The sequence below is a fragment of the Hippocampus comes genome, unplaced genomic scaffold, assembly GCF_001891065.2.
Source record: "Hippocampus comes isolate QL1 unplaced genomic scaffold, H_comes_QL1_v1.1 scaffold142, whole genome shotgun sequence".
Classification (NCBI taxonomy): domain Eukaryota; kingdom Metazoa; phylum Chordata; class Actinopteri; order Syngnathiformes; family Syngnathidae; genus Hippocampus; species Hippocampus comes.
Genome location: NW_017805482.1, coordinates 1,368,932 through 1,389,829, shown reverse-complemented (window position 1 = coordinate 1,389,829; position 20,898 = coordinate 1,368,932). Strand labels below are relative to the sequence as shown.

Here is a 20,898-nt window from a genome sequence, read left to right as displayed (position 1 = left end):
ATATATACACACACACACACACACACACACATACACACACACACACACACACACACCCACACACACAAACATTTTATGGTTCACTGCTGCCAAAACAAAATTAACGAAATATAACCTAAATCCTTCAGAAAATGGATACCTGACAGTGTTGATAATTTTTCGCCGCGGCAACGGAATTTAATCAAACATGTGCAGCAATGATAAGCTATGATGATGACGATTATAATTAAAGCAAAAAACCTCTTCGAGAGATTCACTCTTGAGCAGCTCCACATGAAGAAGTCGAGGGAGGAGGGCCTGACTCAAGGTCACTCTTGTTGCGGTAAAGGGGGGAGGGGGAGACACCGCTTTTTCAATTGCACCCACCACTTTGGACCATGCTCAAAGGTTGGATCGATCGTAGAGCTCGGTGACATGGGAGCATCGGGCAATGTGCGACGATAAAGACCTCCAACCATTTTCCTATGATTTAACCCAGTACTGTCCCAGTAAAATGAGACACAAGACCTTTAAAACGACCCAATTGTTTTTAGTGGCCCATTTAATGCATCTGTCTGTTTCACGCTTGACAGGATTAATGAAGCGCAACTACAGTGTTGCTGGCCTGCGTGCAGTAAGCCACAGAGATGTGAAACAAGCCATGTTGAATGAGGCGCAACAAGCTCCGTGGCCCTCAGTACCTAAGCGTACCGTATTTTTCACAGTATAAGGCGCACCTTCAATGAATGGGCTATTGTAAAATTGTTTTCATATATAGGGCGCACCACATTATAAGGTGCATAAAAAAGAAGCCACAATGGTGGCTGGAGTTGTGTTATGGATCCACTAGATGGCGCTACGCTCAAGGAGATACAATACAGCTTTATTCATTTAGAGCCGTCGCAACCGCAACAGCTTTAACAAAGCGCTTGACAGAACATTTAAAATACTACGTCCAGGAAATCAGAATATTTATCAGTATATAAGGCGCATCAGATAATAAGGCACGCCGTCGGGTTTTGAGAAAAGTGAATGCTTCTAGGTGCGCCTTATAGGGTGGAAAATACGGTAATCATCTTCCTGCACCTCGAAGTGAAGTGTGTGGTGTCGTGTGGCTAAGCAAAATTGAAAAAAAACAAACACGCAAAAGTCATTTTCTCATTGATTTTGCAATGAATGGGAAATTAGCAGAACAATTAAAAACACCGAAGGTTTAGTACAGCACTGTAAATACGTGCTCACACCCATGCAGGGATGCACTCCAAAAATGATCACTAAAACAGCTCTGCTGAGTTCTACAATAACCGGATAAGCCATCAATTACATCAGTGCAGCTCTGCAGGTCTCTGACAAGGCTGGGATCATCTGACAGGAGTACCGCCCGTAGCAAGCAAGCAACCTGCCAGTGTCGACATGCGGCTTGCGTTAACAAGACAAAAAGATACACCATCCAAACATCTTCAAGAAGCAATAAAAACAGCAGCATTGACCCCGCACCCCCCTCGGCTTAAACTTCGATCTAACGGTGAGACTGGCTACACAGCTGCGGCTCTGCAGTTTCTTTTAATCTCTCCTTTTTATGGCATCATCATGTAATCAAGATCCGCCCACCCGGGGAACGGCACAAGAGCGAGCGCCAGAAAATGAAATCATTGTTGTGTGTCCTCGCTGGGTGTTATTTCATGGCATGGCATGGGCACAACAGACGTCGCCGTAAAGCAGATTTATGAAAGCCCAACGTTGGAAGTAGCACAGAGAAAGAAAGGGGGTTCATATTGGCTGATGATGACGGTGAAACGTTTCATATTGCTGCTGTGATCTGTCTTCAACTGTGTATTGACATGTGTTGCATTAGCGTCAGTAGCTTTGAACGCTTTTAACTGATCACTATGATATGGATGGCATGGATCAGGAAGATGGGAATGAGAACCCAAAATAGCCTCCAGTCAAAATTGTCAGGAAAAGAAAATCAATCCTAACCGCGATGCTTTCATTTATACTCGCCGTTCACGGTGCTGATTGGTATGCTCCTCCACGGTCTCGTGATACATAATGAATATGTTGATGAATTGTGTATATGAGACGGAACAATTACATAAAACGTGTTTGATTTCATGAATTGAGAGTTTCACCATGCTCCTCTTCAGACTGAGCGCCATCTGGGAGCAATGACATTAAGCAGTAGTTGTCAAGTAAAGGGCTATTATTCCAAATTATGTGCCTGTAACGTCTTACAATATAATACCAGAAAAATAAGCTTCTTTCCCCCCCCCGTTCATCTAATGAACAAATGAAACTAACCTTGCAGGATTTTTAGCGTCATGTATTTTGAAACTGAATCATAAAGCAACACCTTCCTATCGGTCACCTTTTATCACAAATGCATGACATCAGACATAAATGCCGACTTTATGCTGACATCACTTCTGGCACATGATGGTAATGTATCAAAATGCCTGCATGAATAAATAAATGAGTTACATACCTCTTTAGATCAAATGCAAGTTGGCTACAAGAGACACATCGACATACCTGCCTCCCTCTTGTGCTTCCCGAAAAAAACGTGATTCTAAACGATTAGTTCTGCACTCTCTGGGGACGGGAGGCAGATGCGCAATTCTATTAGTTCTACATGGTTCATCTCCAGAGAGAGCAGACAATATCTATATCGTTGAGACATGCAGGTTGTGCAGGCCTTGCATTGGCACATTAGTTGCTGGCATAAATCATTAGCGCTGTTGGTTTCAGTTAGCGATAGACTCGTTCACAAAAAGACTATTTGGGGGAATTTAAAAGCCATCAACGGTGGGCGCATGAGCAGCGTGTGCAGGAAGGCCAAATTCGAAGCGATTGTGTGAAGATTGCTGTCTCCGCAAACTGTCATGCAGGTCACCTTAACATTGCAGGCCATCCTCAGCGCTTTTTTTCCCCTCTTCCCTTGAGGAATGCATATTTTACATAGCATTGATAGATGTGCGTCATTTGAGATTTTTTGTTGTAGTTGTTGCAGGTAGGCAACACCCCCCCCCCCCCCCCCCAAAAGAAAATGCAGGCCAAAATGAACAGAACCTAAATATGGCCCTGCAAATCCCTTTTTTGATCACCATGCTACTTTCTTGTCTTTCGTCACACCGCATTGCGATCTTTGGTTTGAACTTTTCATGGTCTCTGGTCACATTTGAAACAACATAAACGAGTCACAAATGTGTCAGCGTAAAGGGCATTACTTATACAGCGTGGGAAGACCATCTTGTGATATTTGACCATTCTTGGCATGTAATGTATTCTATACGGGGACATCTGGACATTAAACATACAGGAAGTGAAAATGGAAGAAATGAGATGTTGTTCCCCTTTGCGGCCAGAACAGCTTGCACTCTTCTGGGAGGATCTCAGAGAATATCTGTATGACATAGTGCAAAGACCCTGTCAAGTGACTTCTGAGAACTGTTTCTTAACACAATAGACAAGTTTGCAGATAATTGCTGAGAACGTGCCAAGACTGAACGCTATGTAATACTCATTTATGGAGATACAGCATTCTAGTGTTTTTCACCACTAAAGTATTCTTGATTTTGGGGGGGATTCCCTAAAATTGAACCAGGATGGAATTTGTTCAGACCTCCCTGTCTTTATTACAACTCCTTTCATCCCAGAAGTTAACTGGTGCAATTGCAAAGTACAGTTGGCTAGCGAGCGAGCTAGCCAGCTAGCTAGCTATGCCTACATCCCAAAAAAATACAATTTCTATTCTGCATGTCACACAGAGAAAGGCCAAAAAGCAAGGCGAGAGGATTTTTATATATATATATAACTGGAACCCAGAAAAGAACATTTTGATTGATTAAGCGGCTCAAAAAATAATAATGGGAACAGCACAATCTCACTCCAAGTGTTCCTTTTATTTTTTTTAACCGTATATTTTGTTCATTGCTCTCAAAGTACAACCAGTCAGTGTTGAAAGTTTGGCCTATTTTTACACTACACTCCATGCGTGCCTTTTCCAAACGGCAACAGAATCATATAATTGTGCAAAGTGTCTGAAATTAATAATTTCAGCGAGTGCAATACACCGCAATCGGTCTATTATATAAAATGATGGCCTTTTTCATGATGTTACTCATATTTCCACCATGTTTGGTTGTCCCAAGAATCAAAACACATTAATATGCAGTGTGACACATGATAAAAAATAACTGTGAAAGGCACATCCACATCCCCCCCCCCCCCCCCGCCCAAAAAAATGCACCTGGTGGGCTGCTTGTGTGCCTCTCACATCAATGCAAGGTACCATCAAGGGAGAGGAGCCGAATGCTTGTGGATTGTGCTACGAAAATAAATGCGCTTCATTTTTTTTTGCTTTTGCAGCACTTTGCCCTCAAAGGTATCTGATTCACTCAATCAAAATGTTTTATTTTGCAGCAGATGAGGCATTCGTTTCACTTCCCAAGCTCACCTTCGCGGTGGCCCCTCTCTCTCTCTCGAGATACACTCCATTTTTCATGACAATGGCTCGGCACCAAGAAATAAACAGTAATGAATATAGTGCATGCTTCTCCATATCAGCTCTTATCTGAGCTCATACATGCCAGAAATTATGCGAGTCATCCAGTAATAATGTCATTAATCCCTAATGTGACAGCACAGCATTTGATACCGGATCACGAACCAGGCAGAAATAAACACAACGCATCACGTCGGTGGAAATGTATAATCAGCCACTTCAAACTGAAAGCGAGGGGCTGTTTTTAAAGACATCTGACCCCGGACAAAGCCAGGGAGCAGCAAACAGCTGTCAGGATGTGACAGACCCTGCAACGGCAGAGAGTACTTTATCTTCAACGTTCTGAAGCTGCAACACTATGAGCAGAAGAAAAAAGAAAACAAAATAACCTTGACAGGCAGGAATAAATATCTATATGTATATACTGCTTAATGGATTTCAAATACAGTGCTTAGCAGCGGTTCAAAGACACAACAAATTCCCCATGAGAAGGCGCTTGGCAGGAGTGGGAAGAAAAACTCCCCATTTGCAAACAAAAGACAAACTTGAGCATAACCAGATTTGGGGTGGGGCAGCTCTCTGCCTCAAGTGGCCAGGCTGCAAAATAGCATCCGACAGCTTTAGCGTTCAATAGCTTAGCATTGACAGAAAAAAAAACAAAAAACATTGATTAATTTGATTAACGCCTGTTGACAGCAGACACACATAAATATTACAGAACTAGATTCAATATGGCCACAAAAATAACACCATGTTCCTCACCTCCACCAACTACATCCATCCATCCATTTTCCTATCCGCTTGATCTTCACAAGGGTGGCGGGGAGTGCCAGTGCCTACCCCAGCTGTCAACGGGCAGTAGGCGGGGGACACCCTGAACCAGCTGCCAGCCAATCGCAGGGCACACAGAGACGAACAACCATCCGCGCCCACACTCACACCTCAGGACAATTTAGAGTGTTCAATCAGCCTGCCATGCATGTTTTTGGAATGTGGGAGGAAACCGGAATACCCGGAGAAAACCCACGAAGGTCCGGGGAGAACATGAAAACTCTACACAAGGATACCGGAGACGGAATTGAACCCTGCACCTCTGCACTGTGAGGTCGACGTGCTAACCACTGGATCACAGGGACGCCCACCAATGACAGTCAAGTTTATTTCAATATCTCGCACGAGGACGCGTGAGCAGAGCTTAAGTTGCTGTGATGCAAGCTGACTATTTTCATCTTCCTCCCCGCAAGTGTGAAGATGTGCCTCGAGGTGCTCGGAGAATCTGACAATATGCCAGATACAACTGAGTCCTTGTATAACTCCGGGAGTGACCTTTGGTGTATCCATTCCACGGACAAAATCACAGTTGCTCCAATCCCATGCAGAAAAGGCTCCCGCTTTGAAACCATTTACGAATCCACCTGACACTGCATTTGTTTTTTTTTGTTTTTACTCACATCTTGATGAAATAACAAACATTTTGGACATTTCTACGCTTCCAATCAGAAATGAAATACCACACATTCTTCTATTTTCCCTTACGGCAGCAGTAATGCCTTTGTGTCCCAATACTTGTGTCCATGTAGCGTACACACACACATGTACTGCCGATAGACAATCCATTTAGGGCGCCTCCAGCATAATGTATCATCTTCCACAGAATCCTGTTCCGCGGCGTTGAAAAGGCGATGTATCATAAGAACAACGGGCGCTTTGTGTTGATGTCTCAACTGACAGCCAGCAAACATCCCAGAGATCAAGATGAAATACTTCGACCTTGTATCCTGTACATTTCCCGACTGCTTGGCTGAAATACTTTCGTTTTTTTAAAATCTTTTTACTGTTCCACACATGTTTCTCAGCAGCGCCAAACTCGGTCGCCAAAGAATAGCCGAGGGGAAGAAATCAGAGCGCATAATGGAAGGGGGGGGACAATGATGTCTATTTTTGGTCTATATGCTGTAATCTTTTGCATCTTTTCCGCGACGCGTTACATGTATCTGAAAGCGCACTGACTGGTGGAGTGCAATTACATGCGTGTAAAAAAAAAAAAAAAAGAAGAACCTTGGCAGAGGCATCTCTTTAGACGCTAAACTAATGCATTCTGATATGCATGCAAGATGTACCGCCGACGGGCCGAGGTTGTCCAACCATCTGCCTGACTTCTGGGGTCTAACATGCTTGCGAGATACTCGAACAAAAACGTTCATACTCAGCTCTTGTTCAGCTACCGAGTAAAAACAATTGTGACAGAATAAAACACCACGATGTGATTTCAGTCACGCCTGTCCAAAAAAAAAAAACAAAAAAAAAAAACACGTCTGCATTTGTTCAATGAAACCAGGTGACCTTTTTACTCGGGTGAGCGCTTAGAACGGATGCTGCGCTCAACCAAGAGACGCGACATGATATCTGAAGAGAAGGTCACCTCATTTACAAGGTCAGATTCATGTTGGAAGATGAACAGATGGTAGCTTGTATGTGAACAAGCCGCAGCGGAATGCAGAAATCCTCTCGTATATGGTCACCGTGGCCCTTCCCGGTAGTTAGTGTCGAAAGATCTGGCGGATCATATCACGTTAATACCGCAACGGGGTAAGAGAATAGTGCAAAATACATAAACGGCTTGACAGCTTTTCGGTAAGTGCGATTGCGGTACAGGAAATAAAACTAGCAGCATTTGAGTATTAGATGGAAATGAGAAGGCCCCTAAACTTTTAATTGATTCTATTAACACTGCCGTGGTTTCTGACAGGAGTGCTCAGCAAGAATTATGACTTTTTTTTGTTTTTTAAAGTGGAGTAGGGTTTCGTTAAATAAAAAAATCAAAATTATGTACTTGTAATTAAACCTGCTATTTTGGCATTCGTTGGGAAGAGATGTATTTTTTTTAAATTGCTAAACAATGACAGGTTTGGGTTAATGCTGGTGTTCCTTTGATTAGATTGTGGTAGTAACACAAAAGAGTCGATGACCTGCTGAGTGATCAACTGACCACAGCGTGTTTGAGCTCCACCATTTCAGAGTGCCAAAAAGTGGTATTTTACGGATCCGTTATTCCCGGAGCAAGGAATTGCGTAACAAATCACACCAAACTAAACTGCACAACCTAATATTTACATAATCAGGAACACTTCCTGCCAGGGCAGTTTCATCTTTGGGATTCGGCAACACAGCAGAGCCGGACGATTCCCTGAAACAGGGCAGAGTGGAAGAATAATTTTCGGCTGTCACATTTCTAGCTCCTAACATTGGGACACTGAGGCTCATCTATGTGATGCCCTAAAATTAAATAAGTTGGTCTCTTGGTTAGCAAAGTATGACAGTTTCTTTTTGTGAACAACTTCTGACCCCACGAATACGTTTATACTCATGCCCACCAGCATCCGGACTGGTTGATTCACCGGTAATGGTGTGACCTAGCATGTCATCCTCATCACCAGTTTTGGAATCTACTTATTGATTAGTATTATTAATTCTAAAATGGAAACCGAAAAAGGGAAAAATTGCTCCTGAGACTACATTCTCTTCAACATACCGTCACAAAGTCACATCGCCACATGGCGTACATTGCCCAGGAGGCATCGCGGTATTCGATAAGGGACAGCTTGAGCTGAACAGTGAAGACTTACAGTGCTGGTTTTAACTCATACAGAAAATAAACAGGACATCGACGCAGAATTGTGCAGACGAGGAGAGTGAATGATATCAGGAACAACTCAGACCACAAATCACCTCTGATTGAGGCCAGGCCAGAACTTTGCAGTAAGAGGTGCTCTAAAGGCACGGTGGTCAAGAATAGATTGCACGCTAACACCACACATATAGCCACCCAGGACGACTACTTCCATCTCCAGAACCACAGAAATAAATGGAACTCAAGATTCTGATCGACTGAGGGTAAGTAGTCACTTTACCCTGAATAAGGTCAAGGCACGGCTGACGAGCTGCATATACAAGGCTAAAGTAACACAATCACCATACATTAGAGCATTCCGCGGGACAAAAAAAAAAAAAAGAATCATTTGGGTGAGAAAGTGTCAGCGCCGTCCACAGTTACCGTGCGAGCATCTCAGCGGCGACACTGCAGAGCGTTCTCTCTCTCAGTCAGCAGCACTCACAGCCTGCGTGACATCCCAGTTGAAGACAGCAGGGATTCCAGTGACGCTCATGAAACCTCCACCTTCCCTTCCGGCTGCCACATGAAAAGCCAAACAGACCCTGGATTGACTTTGACGTCAAAATATGAGCCTGTCATTTTTCTCAAGACGTGGCGGACTGTGCCATTCAATGACAATATCCTTGGGTTTCCTTTATTTTTTCCCCACCATCTCTGTCACACCGCAATTGACCTTTGCGTCCTCGATAAAAAGCAGCATTTTAACCCTCAAATCTACATTGGCAATCTGTAGTAGTGACTTAACATACTGTTGAGCTCATCAATGGCAATTCGAGAGGAATGTAAAATGGAATACAGTGGTACCTCTACTTATGATATTAATTGGTTCTGGAAGAAATTTCTAAACTAGAAAATGTTGTAAGTAGAGACGTGTTTTCCATGTAAATGCCCTAATTCATTCCAAGCCCGAAGTGGTTTTTGCCTGGCGTTTTGTAAAGAACTGAGCCAAGGACGTTTGTTGTTGTCGGGTTTTTACAATCCTTCGAAAATGTCCAATGCGGACATCAGCATAGTGAGCGATCGCCTGACTGGTGAACACTTTTTCTGGCTCATTCACTTTTACGTAAAAGAATCGAAACGCCTCTTGGCCCGAGGGGCGAATGACGAGGACGCTGCATAGACACTTATCTATCTATCACCACACATAGTCACTTATGACAGTAGTCCCTCTTCGCCAATGGGATGTCGCCCCTGGTGCTCTTGAAATATTCGTCAAAAAGAAGTTAGAACAAATTCCAGGTCCACGCACTGAGTTAAGAAGTGTTTATCCGTAGTGCTCAGAAACATTAAAAACACCAACACATAATGAAACAACCGACCTTCATCATGCTAGATTGTTGCTAACAAACAAGTGTCGAGACATAATGACAGTGCTGATGACATCAGGTGTGTCGCCTTCGAACGCTCGCAACATTTCTGTAAGCCACAAGTCAAACGACACCCGATATCTTCATTGTCAGCAGCGATTAAGACAAGACGTATAGCTTTCGAAGATTAAAAAAACCCCAAACATTTCCGAGCTGAAGAAAATGTCAGCTCAACCCTTCCTGACAAACGTCAAATATAAATTGTGACAACATGCAGCAAAAATGAGGAATGAGAATGATAACAGGGCGCCAGAATTTACTGGCAGACGTTTTTCCACATGTCCTGGTTCCAGCCAGGTACTTACACCATAACTTTATACCACTGGAAGGCAGCGCATGGCTCCGCTCAGATAACGTGTTGAGCCTCGACTTGGAGAGGTGGGAACGGTTGGAACAAACCATAACGGAGGCAAGCGGGAGGTGGTTTATATTTCTTGTTAAAATATCACATTTCAACCAAACACTGTATGGTGAGACATTTTTCTAGCTTGTTTGAAAAGGGACATACAGCACCCCCCCCCCAAAAAATAAAATAAAAATCGCTCATATTTGAGGGGTGCTAGAGCACCCCCACCCCACCCCAACTGGTATGGAAACGCCCGCGGTCTCGTTTCAACACTCGCTTACGTTACGAAGATGATTGTTCTCACGGAAATAAACACTGTTTGGTGTCAGCGGTTAATAAAAAAAATAAAAATAAAAGAGTTTGTTTCAAGTGGTTTTCTGTGCGAGCACGTCCCTCGTGGTCAGCTATATTTGGCAGTGACGTATCACGGATGTGGATCAATCACTATTGATCACGGCTGCCCTTGTCACCAACCTGTGAGACTTGGGGTATTCCTCCGAGACGCCATGAAGCCTGCGAAGAATTTGACATGCTAATGAAAGGGGCAACCGCCATCGAAGCCTTTGCCAGAACATACTTTCTGGAAATACTGGTGTCTGGAATTCTTCTTTATTCGGAAATAATTGGACATTAGCCTCTGTCTACTTTAGAGAGTAACCAAGAAGAATAGAAGCTTTTGAGCATTAGTACGGACATTATTCACATTTTATTGGAAAGAAAAAAAAACTCCAGGTGATTAAATGTTCAGTGGATTGTGTGATTAACAAGACCCGCAATGGCAGTTTCAGCTGAAAGAGAAAAACGCAATGAGAAAGTATTGACTTGAACGGAAACGCATCCCCAAGTGTAAATGACACGGCTGACATCCTCTCCTTATTCATAGTCATTCCATGTAGAGGACGCAAACATGTCTGAGACAAAAGAGGTTTTGGTTCTGCCACCCTGCACGGGCTCCCTCCTCCTCAGGCTATCACATGATCTTCGGAAAGACATCGCATGATCTGTAATGCTGATAATCACTTGGCTTCAAAGTGAAGGTGCATACTCGTGTCGTCAGTTTTCAGTGTAACGCATTCTCAAAAACAGAGTTTTCCGCATGAATCTCGTTCAACAAATCGAATACATCAATAGCGAGTTCCTCCATTTTTTTTTTTAATTCAGCAAATTCTTCACAACAAATCGCTACGCAGCCATGTCACCGTCATCCTTCAGGACGTGCTCAAATTCAAAGGTACACAACCTCACATCAGAAACCGCCATGTATCAACTCACTTTGCTAAATTGTAGTCGACTATGCAATCAACTTAATGAAGTTATCCTACCGCTTAGTTAAGAGCACAAATATTTATGCAAAGATTGATAGCTAAGAGCATTCTAGCGTGGAAAAAAAAAAGTAGATTGCTATTTATCTAAGCCGACATCTGGCGCTGGGGGAACCCTCAGTAATGTGCGGGCTGCTAACCTACTTTGGGCCCACGGCCCCAGTCCAGGACGGTGCAATAGAAAACCTGTCGTCTGGTACTCACACTGGCGTGCCATCTGACCTGCTAACGAGAAGCGCCACAGGCTAGGCAAGTGCCGCTGACCTGAACTACACCGTGTTTGCATCTACTGACCTACTTCTTGCTAATGCAATGCTAACACTGCAGCATCCTTTCTGGACGACGTGCGGTAAATATCAGAAATCATTAACACATTTTTTGGGGGAGCTGTCTTTTCACATTTTATTGTTGACCTTGTGCATGAATCAGAATATGAAAGTGGATTGTTGTACCTGTCGAGAAGTGTGCTTTGAAGAAAAGAAAAAAACCTGACATTGACAGCAATGATTATTTTGCTTTTTTTTTAAAAAATTTCATTAAAAACGGAATAATTATAAAATAAAAATCTAACATGCTTTATTTTTAGCACAATCTAACATTTTCAATTTACAACCACATTTTAAATGTGAACGTAGGGAGAGGTTGCTAATAAAAAAACAAAGTGGCCCATGTGCAATAAATCCCTCCGCCCCCGCCACACACACACACACACACACACACACACACACACACACACACACACACACACACACACACACACACACATTAACTGGCTGCAACATCCATCTGCTGGGAAATACACAGGAAATCATGAATTCCGATTGATGGAGCAACGGGGAAGAGAGAGTGGCAAGCCCGCGTCTATACATCTAACCGGTGTTGTGTAGAGAAAGCTCTGGAAGAGGGCCAGGCCTTGTGAAGTGATCACAGAAGCAGCAGTGAGAAAACGCCACAGGATAGCTCTATTTCAGCCGTAAACATAGAGGCGGGGTCACGTCCGCAGCACGGGCTGTGTTTGAGTTGCCACCTCCTACACACTCATGCATTAAATATGGTTCAACAATCACATTCTCCGGTGACTGCTTAAAAAAAAAAAAAAAAAAAAAAAAATCACTTCCCACCCTCCAGCTGAATATCAGGAGGAATTCCAACCAGGAATGTGTTCATGATGACAGAGCGACAGTTGAGAGGAATCTCGCTTCCTAATGAGTGGAGCAGAATAACGTCACCTTGCCTTTTCTCACAGCAATTCAATACATATTGTGTGCCCTATATTACCCACCCATCCATCCATTTTCTAATCCGCTTATCCTTACAAGGGTCGCGGGCGTGCTTATCCCAGCTGTCTTCGGGCAGTCGGCGGGTTACACCCTGAAATGGTTACCAGCCAATCGTAGCGCACACAACCATTCACGCTCACAATCACACCTAGGGACAATATGGAGTGTCCAATCAACCTGCCATGAATGTTTTTGGAATGTGGGAGGAAACCGGAATACCCCGAAAAAACCCACGCAGGCATGGAAAGAACATGCAAGCTCCACACAGGAAGGTCAGAGCCGAAATCGAACCCAACACCGTGAGGCAGACGTGCTAACCAGTCGGCCGCCGTGCCGCCCGCACTATATTACAGTTATCACGATTGCACGACTTTTTCGTACGAAATTCTATGGAATTAAGTTGACAGCAAAACAAGTACGAACTCGATCCAGCCATTTTTGAGACAACTTCTTCTCATTTGGTCCACAGGTGAGCTGAAATTGGACGAGCTGAATTTGGACGAGAGGCGGGGTGCGGGCTGCGCTGGCTTGTAGCCAGTTTACAGGGGAAATATGGTCAACATTCCCAGTCACCTGTGGGCAATTTATAGGCCTCAATAAACCTAACATGTATGTTTTGGGAAATTGGGAGGAAGCTGGAGTACCTTGAGAAAAAAAAAAATGAAACCCTCAAGCGCGGTGTGAACACGAAAACTGCACATCGGAGTGCCTGAGCTGAGATTCACACTGTGAACCTCTCAACTGTGAAAGAGTCGTGCTAACCACTCGAACAACATGCTGCACATGAAGTTAATCAACACCCAACAAAATGTGACTGCCGATGACCAAAGTCACAAACAACTACTTATATAATTATTGCAAATGAATTCCCTTGTTCTGAGCTTCATGCAGCTCGTGTACAAAAACCCTCAACTTCCTCACTGACGGAACATTGCATGCGGATCTGTACTCGGTGCAGCACTGATTTTCCATGCTTTACGATTTCAATAAAATTAGATTTAGTAGTGCAAGATAGTATGCCTTTGCTCTGGCATTGAGCAAAACATACGTGCGTGCACTCAAAGCACATCTGTTATTTATAGTCGGGACAGGTATACATTAATCCCACTGACAATGCCGCTCATTTCAATTATAGTAAATAGGCTTCGGAAAAGCTTTCCAGCAGAGTTCAATCTCGGTAATATTTCTGGGTCGCATTTTCTATTCAGCAAATTACAGACAAATGCAAATGTCGGTCTCTCCAGGTATAGTTGCAGCCCATGGACGTGTATCTTCAGTAACTGGATTCTCTACTTTTTCAGTGGGAAATATGTAGGGATGGTCGCCTGTCTCTCTCTCCTCACCAGCCACTTTATTCGATACAGCTGCACAATCCGGGATGCATTACCAGAGCTGTTAATAAAAAACAAATCTGCCCCTTGCAAGGATGACAATGCTTAGTTTTGATTGACACGGACACAAAGTATAACAAGATGGTGTGGTTTTAGTTGGAAGTGTTTGGGGCGAAAAACTGCATGACTTCATAGCGGGGGCTGTTTCTAATAGCCAGCTACCTACTGTAGTTGGCTACACGAAGCAAAATATTAGAGCATTACACATTGTGCCATGATACCGATTGTTACATCTCCAGGGTGAGGCTCGAGCAAAATAATGATCACAGATGGATGGCATATTAGCGCTTTCAACAAGTTACAGCGCAATTAAAACGCGTTTTAGCAAAGAATGGTCCAAATAGAGGGTGCATGTTTTGCTACATTTCTTAACCATGCTATTGTGGAGCTCCCACATTAGTCCGAGTCCTACATGGTTCCATTCAGCAGACTTTTACGGTATCACCGAGACAGAGCCTTTTCGCAAATCGCCCTCCCACCCGAGATCCGGAGCCTTAAAGCTATCCGAATCGCAGCTTTCTGCATCCTGCTGAGACAGCGTTGAGTTTCCTTGGTTGCATCACTTGGGGGGGACGTGCCAGATTTGACTTTTATCTCTCCCGCAGTCCGAGTATCCTTGAATTGACCCTGGATATCCAGGAGATGATGTCACAGCAAAGAGAGTGTGGGGGTTTTTCAGCAGCCATATGAATGTCATGACAGGAAGATGCATGGCCAGTGGAGGTTGGCATCGCAAGTCAGCCCTACGTATCGGTTCCATAAAACAAGAATGCAGTGGTATAGCTCCAAATCCAAACACCCCAAAGCATAGGCCTCCAAACTAAACTCCACAACTACACTTTGCTTTCTCTTTATCAGATATACTTGACAGTAAGTTGAAATAATGGGATGACAAGGTCAGATATAATAAGCTTTAATGTGAAGAGAGTCTCCTCCCAGGCACAAGCAGTAATCTGCCGGGGCAACATTGTCCTTCAGTCAAGTTAAAGTATTGAGTCTTGTGTTTTTAAATGTGAATACTGTATACGGTAATTATAATTAGTAAATTATCTTGGGTAAATTTGTTTTTGGATTACATTGTTGAAATAATTGATTTTAAAAATGTTCAACAGTGACAGCTCTATTCCATCCGGTTATCTTCTACATGGCTAGGCCTCATTAGAATTGATGGTGAGATGCATCTATCTCAGCTGACTTTGGGTGAGAGGTTTGGTGACAGCCTGGACTGGTGGACAATCGCAGGGCACATATTGTATAGACGAGCATTCACACTTGTGGATTATGCAGAGTGGGTGTGTCAAAGTCAGGGCTTGGGGGCCAAATTAGGCCTGCCATATCAGTTTAAGTGGCCCGTGAAAGTTAATCATGTGAGCATACTTCGTGGTCCCGATGAACTCTACTGCAAAATTGAAAATTGTTTTCAGTTTTAGTGACACTGAGATACTGCACAACTTTTTTTTTTTTTTTAATGACGAAACCCCCTTTGAAAATAAATTGAATAAGTGTACAAACTATTATTCTTTGGATGTTGTAACGAGTCCATTTTCGATACGGTTTATTCTCATTAGGGTTGCTGGCGTGCTGGAGCGTATATTTAAACTGACTTTCAGGTGACAGACACAGTACACCTTGGGCTGGTCGCCAGGCAGTCACAGGGCAAACATAGACAAACAACCTTTCCCATTCACGTTTTTGGCAGAAAAAAAAATCTCACAAGTATTGGGAGAACATGCAAAGCTCCGCCCAGCAAAGCCGAACCCCCAACCTCAGCACTGTAAGGTGGATGTGCGAACTACTCGCTCATCATGTTGTTCCAAACTATCCAATCCAATTTGTTTTGTATATGCCAATTATATGATTTCACTGTCATAACAGCCCTCTGAAAGAAGCCATCGCTACAATGTGGCCGGAGACAAAAGACAAGTTTGACACTCCTGATGCATAGTCCTCAATGAGTCTAACATGCACGTTGGAAGGAAGCTGGCGACCCCCCCCTCCCCCCTTCTAGGAACTGTGTAGCAAACGTTCTGTCCACCTTTTCAAACTTGACCCAAGAAACCTGGAATCACTCGTCATATCAGTACACACGCCTACAACCACAGCCGTACACTGCCCAAAATGTCAGCTGCGATCCACACAACATCCAGGTCAAGTCCAAGTTAGTAAACCATGACACATTTCTTGTGCAGGGCAGCGAGGATGCTGAGCTGAGGGGCTGCAAGCACCGTTTTGCCTCAACCAATGCGAGGACTGACTCCACTTGCAAATGCGACGAGAAAACAAGTAGGTCACTCATATATTCAACTGAGCAGTCGGTGTCAAAAGCGGCCAGTCCTTAAATTCGGCGAAGAAACCCACTTGAGAGGCTTTGAGATTCTAATGTTAGATCCAAAGCGAGAACAAGCGGTGAAGTGAGCCATTCAAATCCCGCTAAGCACGGGGAGAGGTCGTCCGCAGGCGAAGAGGAGGAGGATGACATGTTTCCAGTCCAAATGTTACCGGACAAAAAGCACCGGACTTCCCCGAACCTTCCAAGGAAAAGAGTGAAGGTGAGTTCCTACCTGCTGTCGGTCCGCGTCTCGTTGGAAGCAAGCGAGCTCACGGCGAGGCGACACACACATCACATCACACGCACACACACACACGCAGAGACACGCGCGCGCGCTCACACGCGTTCACACAGACTCACACAGGGACACACACGCCTGCCTGCTCCTCATCTTCAAGCCCCTCCTCGTCCATCTACACATGCAGAGACGAGGAAGAGGAGCGCGTATATTTGCGTGTCGTTTTAAAAAGACGGATCATCACTGGGGCGATGGGGCGCACGGCAAGATTTCTTCGATCGAAATCTAGTCAAGTTGTGTCACGTGACGCACTCGCATACCCAGACACACACAATTGACTCGGCGTGAAAAATGCACCTGCCAAAACTGTGGCGATCCGCATATAAGATGTAGGAAGTAGAATGTGTCATACCAACATATATGTTTTTTTTTTAATGACCTGCCAAAACTGTGGCGATCCGCATATAAGATGTGACTCCATGCAGGAAGTAGAAGGTGTCATACCAACATATGTTTTTTTTAAAATTTAATCAAATTACAAATTCAAAAACATACAATACTCGTGCGGTTTACAGATTTAATTCGGGGTAACCAATCGAATATATTTGATGTATGTGGATGTCAAACAACATCCTTCCTCTCAGTATAAGCATCGCAGTGGGTGGACAGTGTCACACTAAAAAGGTTGCATACTTCCCCCTGCCGGAGTCGAGTCTGAACTGTCACAGCGTTTTTTTCAGCATCATGAACATTTCATTTGAGCACAGAAAAATAGCAATAATTGATTTTAATTGGATTCTTATCATATTTCAAGGGGCAATTCAACCCAGAAATGTTCTTTACAAAAATATATTGCATTTGTGGAATATGAGTTAAGCAGCAAAATTCACCCGTTTTTATCCATCTCTGGAGGCGGATATTTTAACGGCACCAAGTTGCTCGGCGGTCAGGTAACAATCAAACAATCACGGCTCATCTTCAGAAAACAGGTGAGCCGTGATTGGTCAGGATAATAATGATCAGAATGCCGTGTTTAGGCTAGTGGGGCTGACAAAAACATATTATTGTAAAGAACACTGAATTCCCCTTTAAGAGTTTACATTTTTATTTCAGTATATGATTCAGTAACTTGGAAAACTTTTTGTAGTCATTTGCCCCTCAGTGCACGTTCTTGGTGCTATTTAGACGCCGACTTGCCAATAACAACCAACGTCATCCGCTTGAACCTTGGTCTTTGCCGAGAACAATTGTTGGTCCAATTATCACCTGAGATAGACAACATTTACTTTTCCAACATAATTTCGTTAGTTGTCAATCAGTTTCAAGCTTTTTCTGGAGACTGTGTAGTATAAAATATTAGCACTGCATTAGGAATACCGAGGAGTCTACTGTCAGATTAATTTTAAGACAACCATTATCTGTCTCACCACAAGAGGGCAAGCATTGACAACAGATTTTTTTCCCGTACAGACTAAGCAGTGTTTCCCAACCTTTAGTGACCCAAGTCAAACACTTTACATGAGAAAAAAAAAAAAAACGCATTTTACACTACCAAACAAAATTGCGCGAAAAAGTGGATACAGTGATCTAGTGGAATATCATGTCATTGTTTTACCTGTGAATATAATTGGTGCTATTGAAAGATGAACAAAACTCCCCACTAGGTGCTTCCAAAGTTAATATTGACTCTTCAAATCAGAAGGTCATCCAAGTGCCAGTTTGTACTCCTCAGAGTTTTATCACTTCAAATATATTTTATAAATAATCATAGGTATTCATCAAGTCATGGCCTTATACAGTACCCACAATGTCCGATCGTAACATTTTGGAGCTCTGTTGAGCTTTCGGATGTTTCCTGGGCAACTGGGGGCCGAGGACAGAGGGAGGATCCAGCGAGAGCGCAGGGGGTGTGTTTTACATTCGTTGGTTTCTTGCTTGATTTAACCTGTCTGCCTCCCTCAAACAGACCCAGATGGTCAAACCCGCCGTCTGCTGCCTGAAAGAGACTCTCAGATTTCTCACTGACCGTTTATCTGGAGCTTTTGATCAAATTTGCCCAAGGAAATCTGTATCGTAAGAATACAAGGTAAGGCAATAGTTCCACCAAGTTTTTTTTTAATGCTGGATATATTTATTTTTATAGACGTTGTATGCTGACAATTGTATTCTTTCAGTTGTGGTGACTTTGAAGAACCAGCAAATCTATGTGGGTAGTGGAGAAGATCCGCGTTTCGCTGGAGAGCCCCGCCCTGCCCATGCCATCAACAGAATTCAGCTTCAAGATCAGCGACATCATGTTTGGGGACAAATCGGACAAACACAAAAAAATGTCCCTGTTCCCCAATGTCATCACCCCTGACAACATCCCGGAGTTCTGCATCCCGCCCACCATCCCGTCCCTGCAGGAGCTAAAAAACACGGACCACGGCCGAGCGGTTCGTGTTGCCAAAGCAAGCCACTGTGAGAAGGTTGAGGTGGAGGCGGTGCACCATGAGGCCTTTAACCCGCACATAATCCAGGTGGAGAGCGTGGATGAGGGCCCGTACGATGGCTGTAGCGATGAGGAGACAACAAACGCAGATCCTCAAAGCCAAGCGGCCTTGTCCCTCCCCCACATGGCCAAAGCTCAGACCTGCTACGGCTTTTGCACCTTGCTGGAGAGCCCGCACACCAGGAGGAAGGAGTCTCTCTTCCACTCCGATCCGGGTTCCTCTCCTCTGCTGCTGCCCAGGAGCCGATCCGCCACCTGTTCCAAAGTCACCTCGCCCCCTTTATCCTCTCCTTCCTCCTTCAGCCTCAACAGTCTGTCCTCCCGACTTTCCCCGAGAGGACACAATCTCAACTGGCAGGGAGTTCCGGACAGCGACACGACGTCCTCTACTGAGTCGTCTCCCTTCAGTTCGCCGCTTCTGACCAGATGCCCCGCCAAGTCGTCCCTCTTCAAGGCACTGAGCCATGAACTGCTGCTATCGCGGAACATAAGGAAGGCCATGGTGTCCAGGAATAATTCGCTGTCCACAGATGAAGGCAGCTCGACTGACAACAGTCCCAACGTGATGAGGAGGGCATCGGAGGGCTTAGGTGAGGGCCTCCCCGGCTGCTATCGTCTGGCACCCCCGACTATCTTCCCCATGGATTTGACCCTGCATCGGGAGCGGGTGATGAAAGAAAGAATGGTGGCGATAGGGAAGGACGGCAGCCTGAGACTCTCAGGGGAGTACTGCCCAGACAACCAGAGACTGAGGGTACGACTAATCAGCGCCGAGGGCCTGTACCCTCTGTCCGTCGACTCCAAGATCATTAACTGCAGTGTCAGCATCTCACTGGCTCCGGGGAAAGTTCAGAAGCAACGCAGCACTGTCATCCGAAAGAGCCGCAATCCCATCTTCAACGAAGATTTCTTTTTCGATGGCATCTCAGAGGAAGACCTCGGCGTGCGTTCTCTTCGCTTCAAAGTGGTCAATAAAATGTCCACCCTTAAAAGAGACTATCTGCTGGGTAGCTGTGATTTGCCTCTTAGGACCCTTGTCACCTTAAACCATTAATTAGTTCATCCACATTTGTTATGAAGGTATTAAATTATTTCTCTGCATTTTTTGGGGGTAACTTGAGATGATTTTTTTTTTTTTCCTAATGAATAAATTATGGGAACCCTCAATTGCTTGACATTCAATTCTGTGTCATTTCTTGAACATGTCATTGATTATGTAAACACTGCAAATAATAGATGCTAGAGTTTGGATTCTCGAAGTCAAACATGAAGAGCTAATACAAAAAAAGGCAACGCTAAATGTCCTTCAAGTAATGCTCAAAACATAACTGAATGCCCGCTTTCATGTTTAGCTGTGCTAAAATGGCTGCCGCACCAGGTGTGAGAAAACAATAGTCTCATGTTTCTCCCTAAGCCTGTTGTTTTCAACCTGACCTTTTCCTCTGATTGAAAATATCACTAGAAAGCAGAAACCTTTGTATGGAGTCCCCCCCCCCCCCCACCCGCCTATTGATTATGCATTTAGTTTTTAACACAGTAAACAAACAAAGGTCTGTTCTAATGTCCAATAACTGCGAAAACAACCGAGTAGCCCAAATATGAGACGTTGCAAAAAGTTGCCCGACACTTCAATTAGACTCAACACAGATAGAACAGATACAAGCTGTATGCAATATCTTAGATTGGACTAACTATGGTCATTGCTATTATTAAGAAGCATTGTCCCTGGAACCTAATTTTAAATTAGGGATGTCATAAGAAATGTAACCACTTTGATTTTATTCAAGATTGCTATATTCAGAGAAATTGAGTGTGTCGCAGTGCTGCAATATACGCACGCATGGTACTGGATGTTTAAACAACTGAGCAGAGCCGCAGAGCCCAACGTACTCTTCAAACATATCCTGCAGCTTGCGGCAATAAAGTGCAGGCTTGGAAGCTGCCACCGCAGCTGCTGGTTAATGTTTAATAGGTCCCC

At 44.1% G+C, this 20,898-nt stretch overlaps 2 protein-coding genes across 6 annotated transcripts in view; one reads left to right on the top strand and one right to left on the bottom strand.

Annotated features, from left to right (window-relative positions):
* tln2b (talin 2b) overlaps window positions 1-16,711 on the bottom strand; it is an 84,759-nt gene extending 68,048 nt beyond the window's left edge. For 3 of the 5 annotated variants that reach the window (XM_019875964.1, XM_019875966.1, XM_019875965.1), the window contains exon 1: window positions 16,424-16,710. The gene's annotated coding sequence lies outside the window, so the exon portion shown is untranslated. Of the gene's footprint in view, window positions 1-16,423 lie in introns of all 5 variants that reach the window. The other 2 variants (XM_019875967.1, XM_019875968.1) reach the window with 1 other exon arrangement.
* On the top strand, window positions 16,036-20,102 carry c2cd4a (C2 calcium dependent domain containing 4A). The gene is made up of 3 exons (XM_019875969.1): window positions 16,036-16,411; window positions 18,396-18,515; window positions 18,604-20,102. Exon 3 carries the CDS (start codon window positions 18,634-18,636, stop codon window positions 19,972-19,974), a length of 1,341 nt encoding a protein of 446 aa, XP_019731528.1. The 5' UTR covers window positions 16,036-16,411; window positions 18,396-18,515; window positions 18,604-18,633; the 3' UTR covers window positions 19,975-20,102.
* The last annotated feature ends 796 nt before the right edge of the window (window positions 20,103-20,898 follow it).

What these genes read in the sequence shown, in the direction of transcription:
- c2cd4a (XM_019875969.1), top strand. Translation starts at nt 18,634, where the DNA reads ATGTGGGTAGTGGAGAAGATCCGCGTTTCGCTGGAGAGCCCCGCCCTG.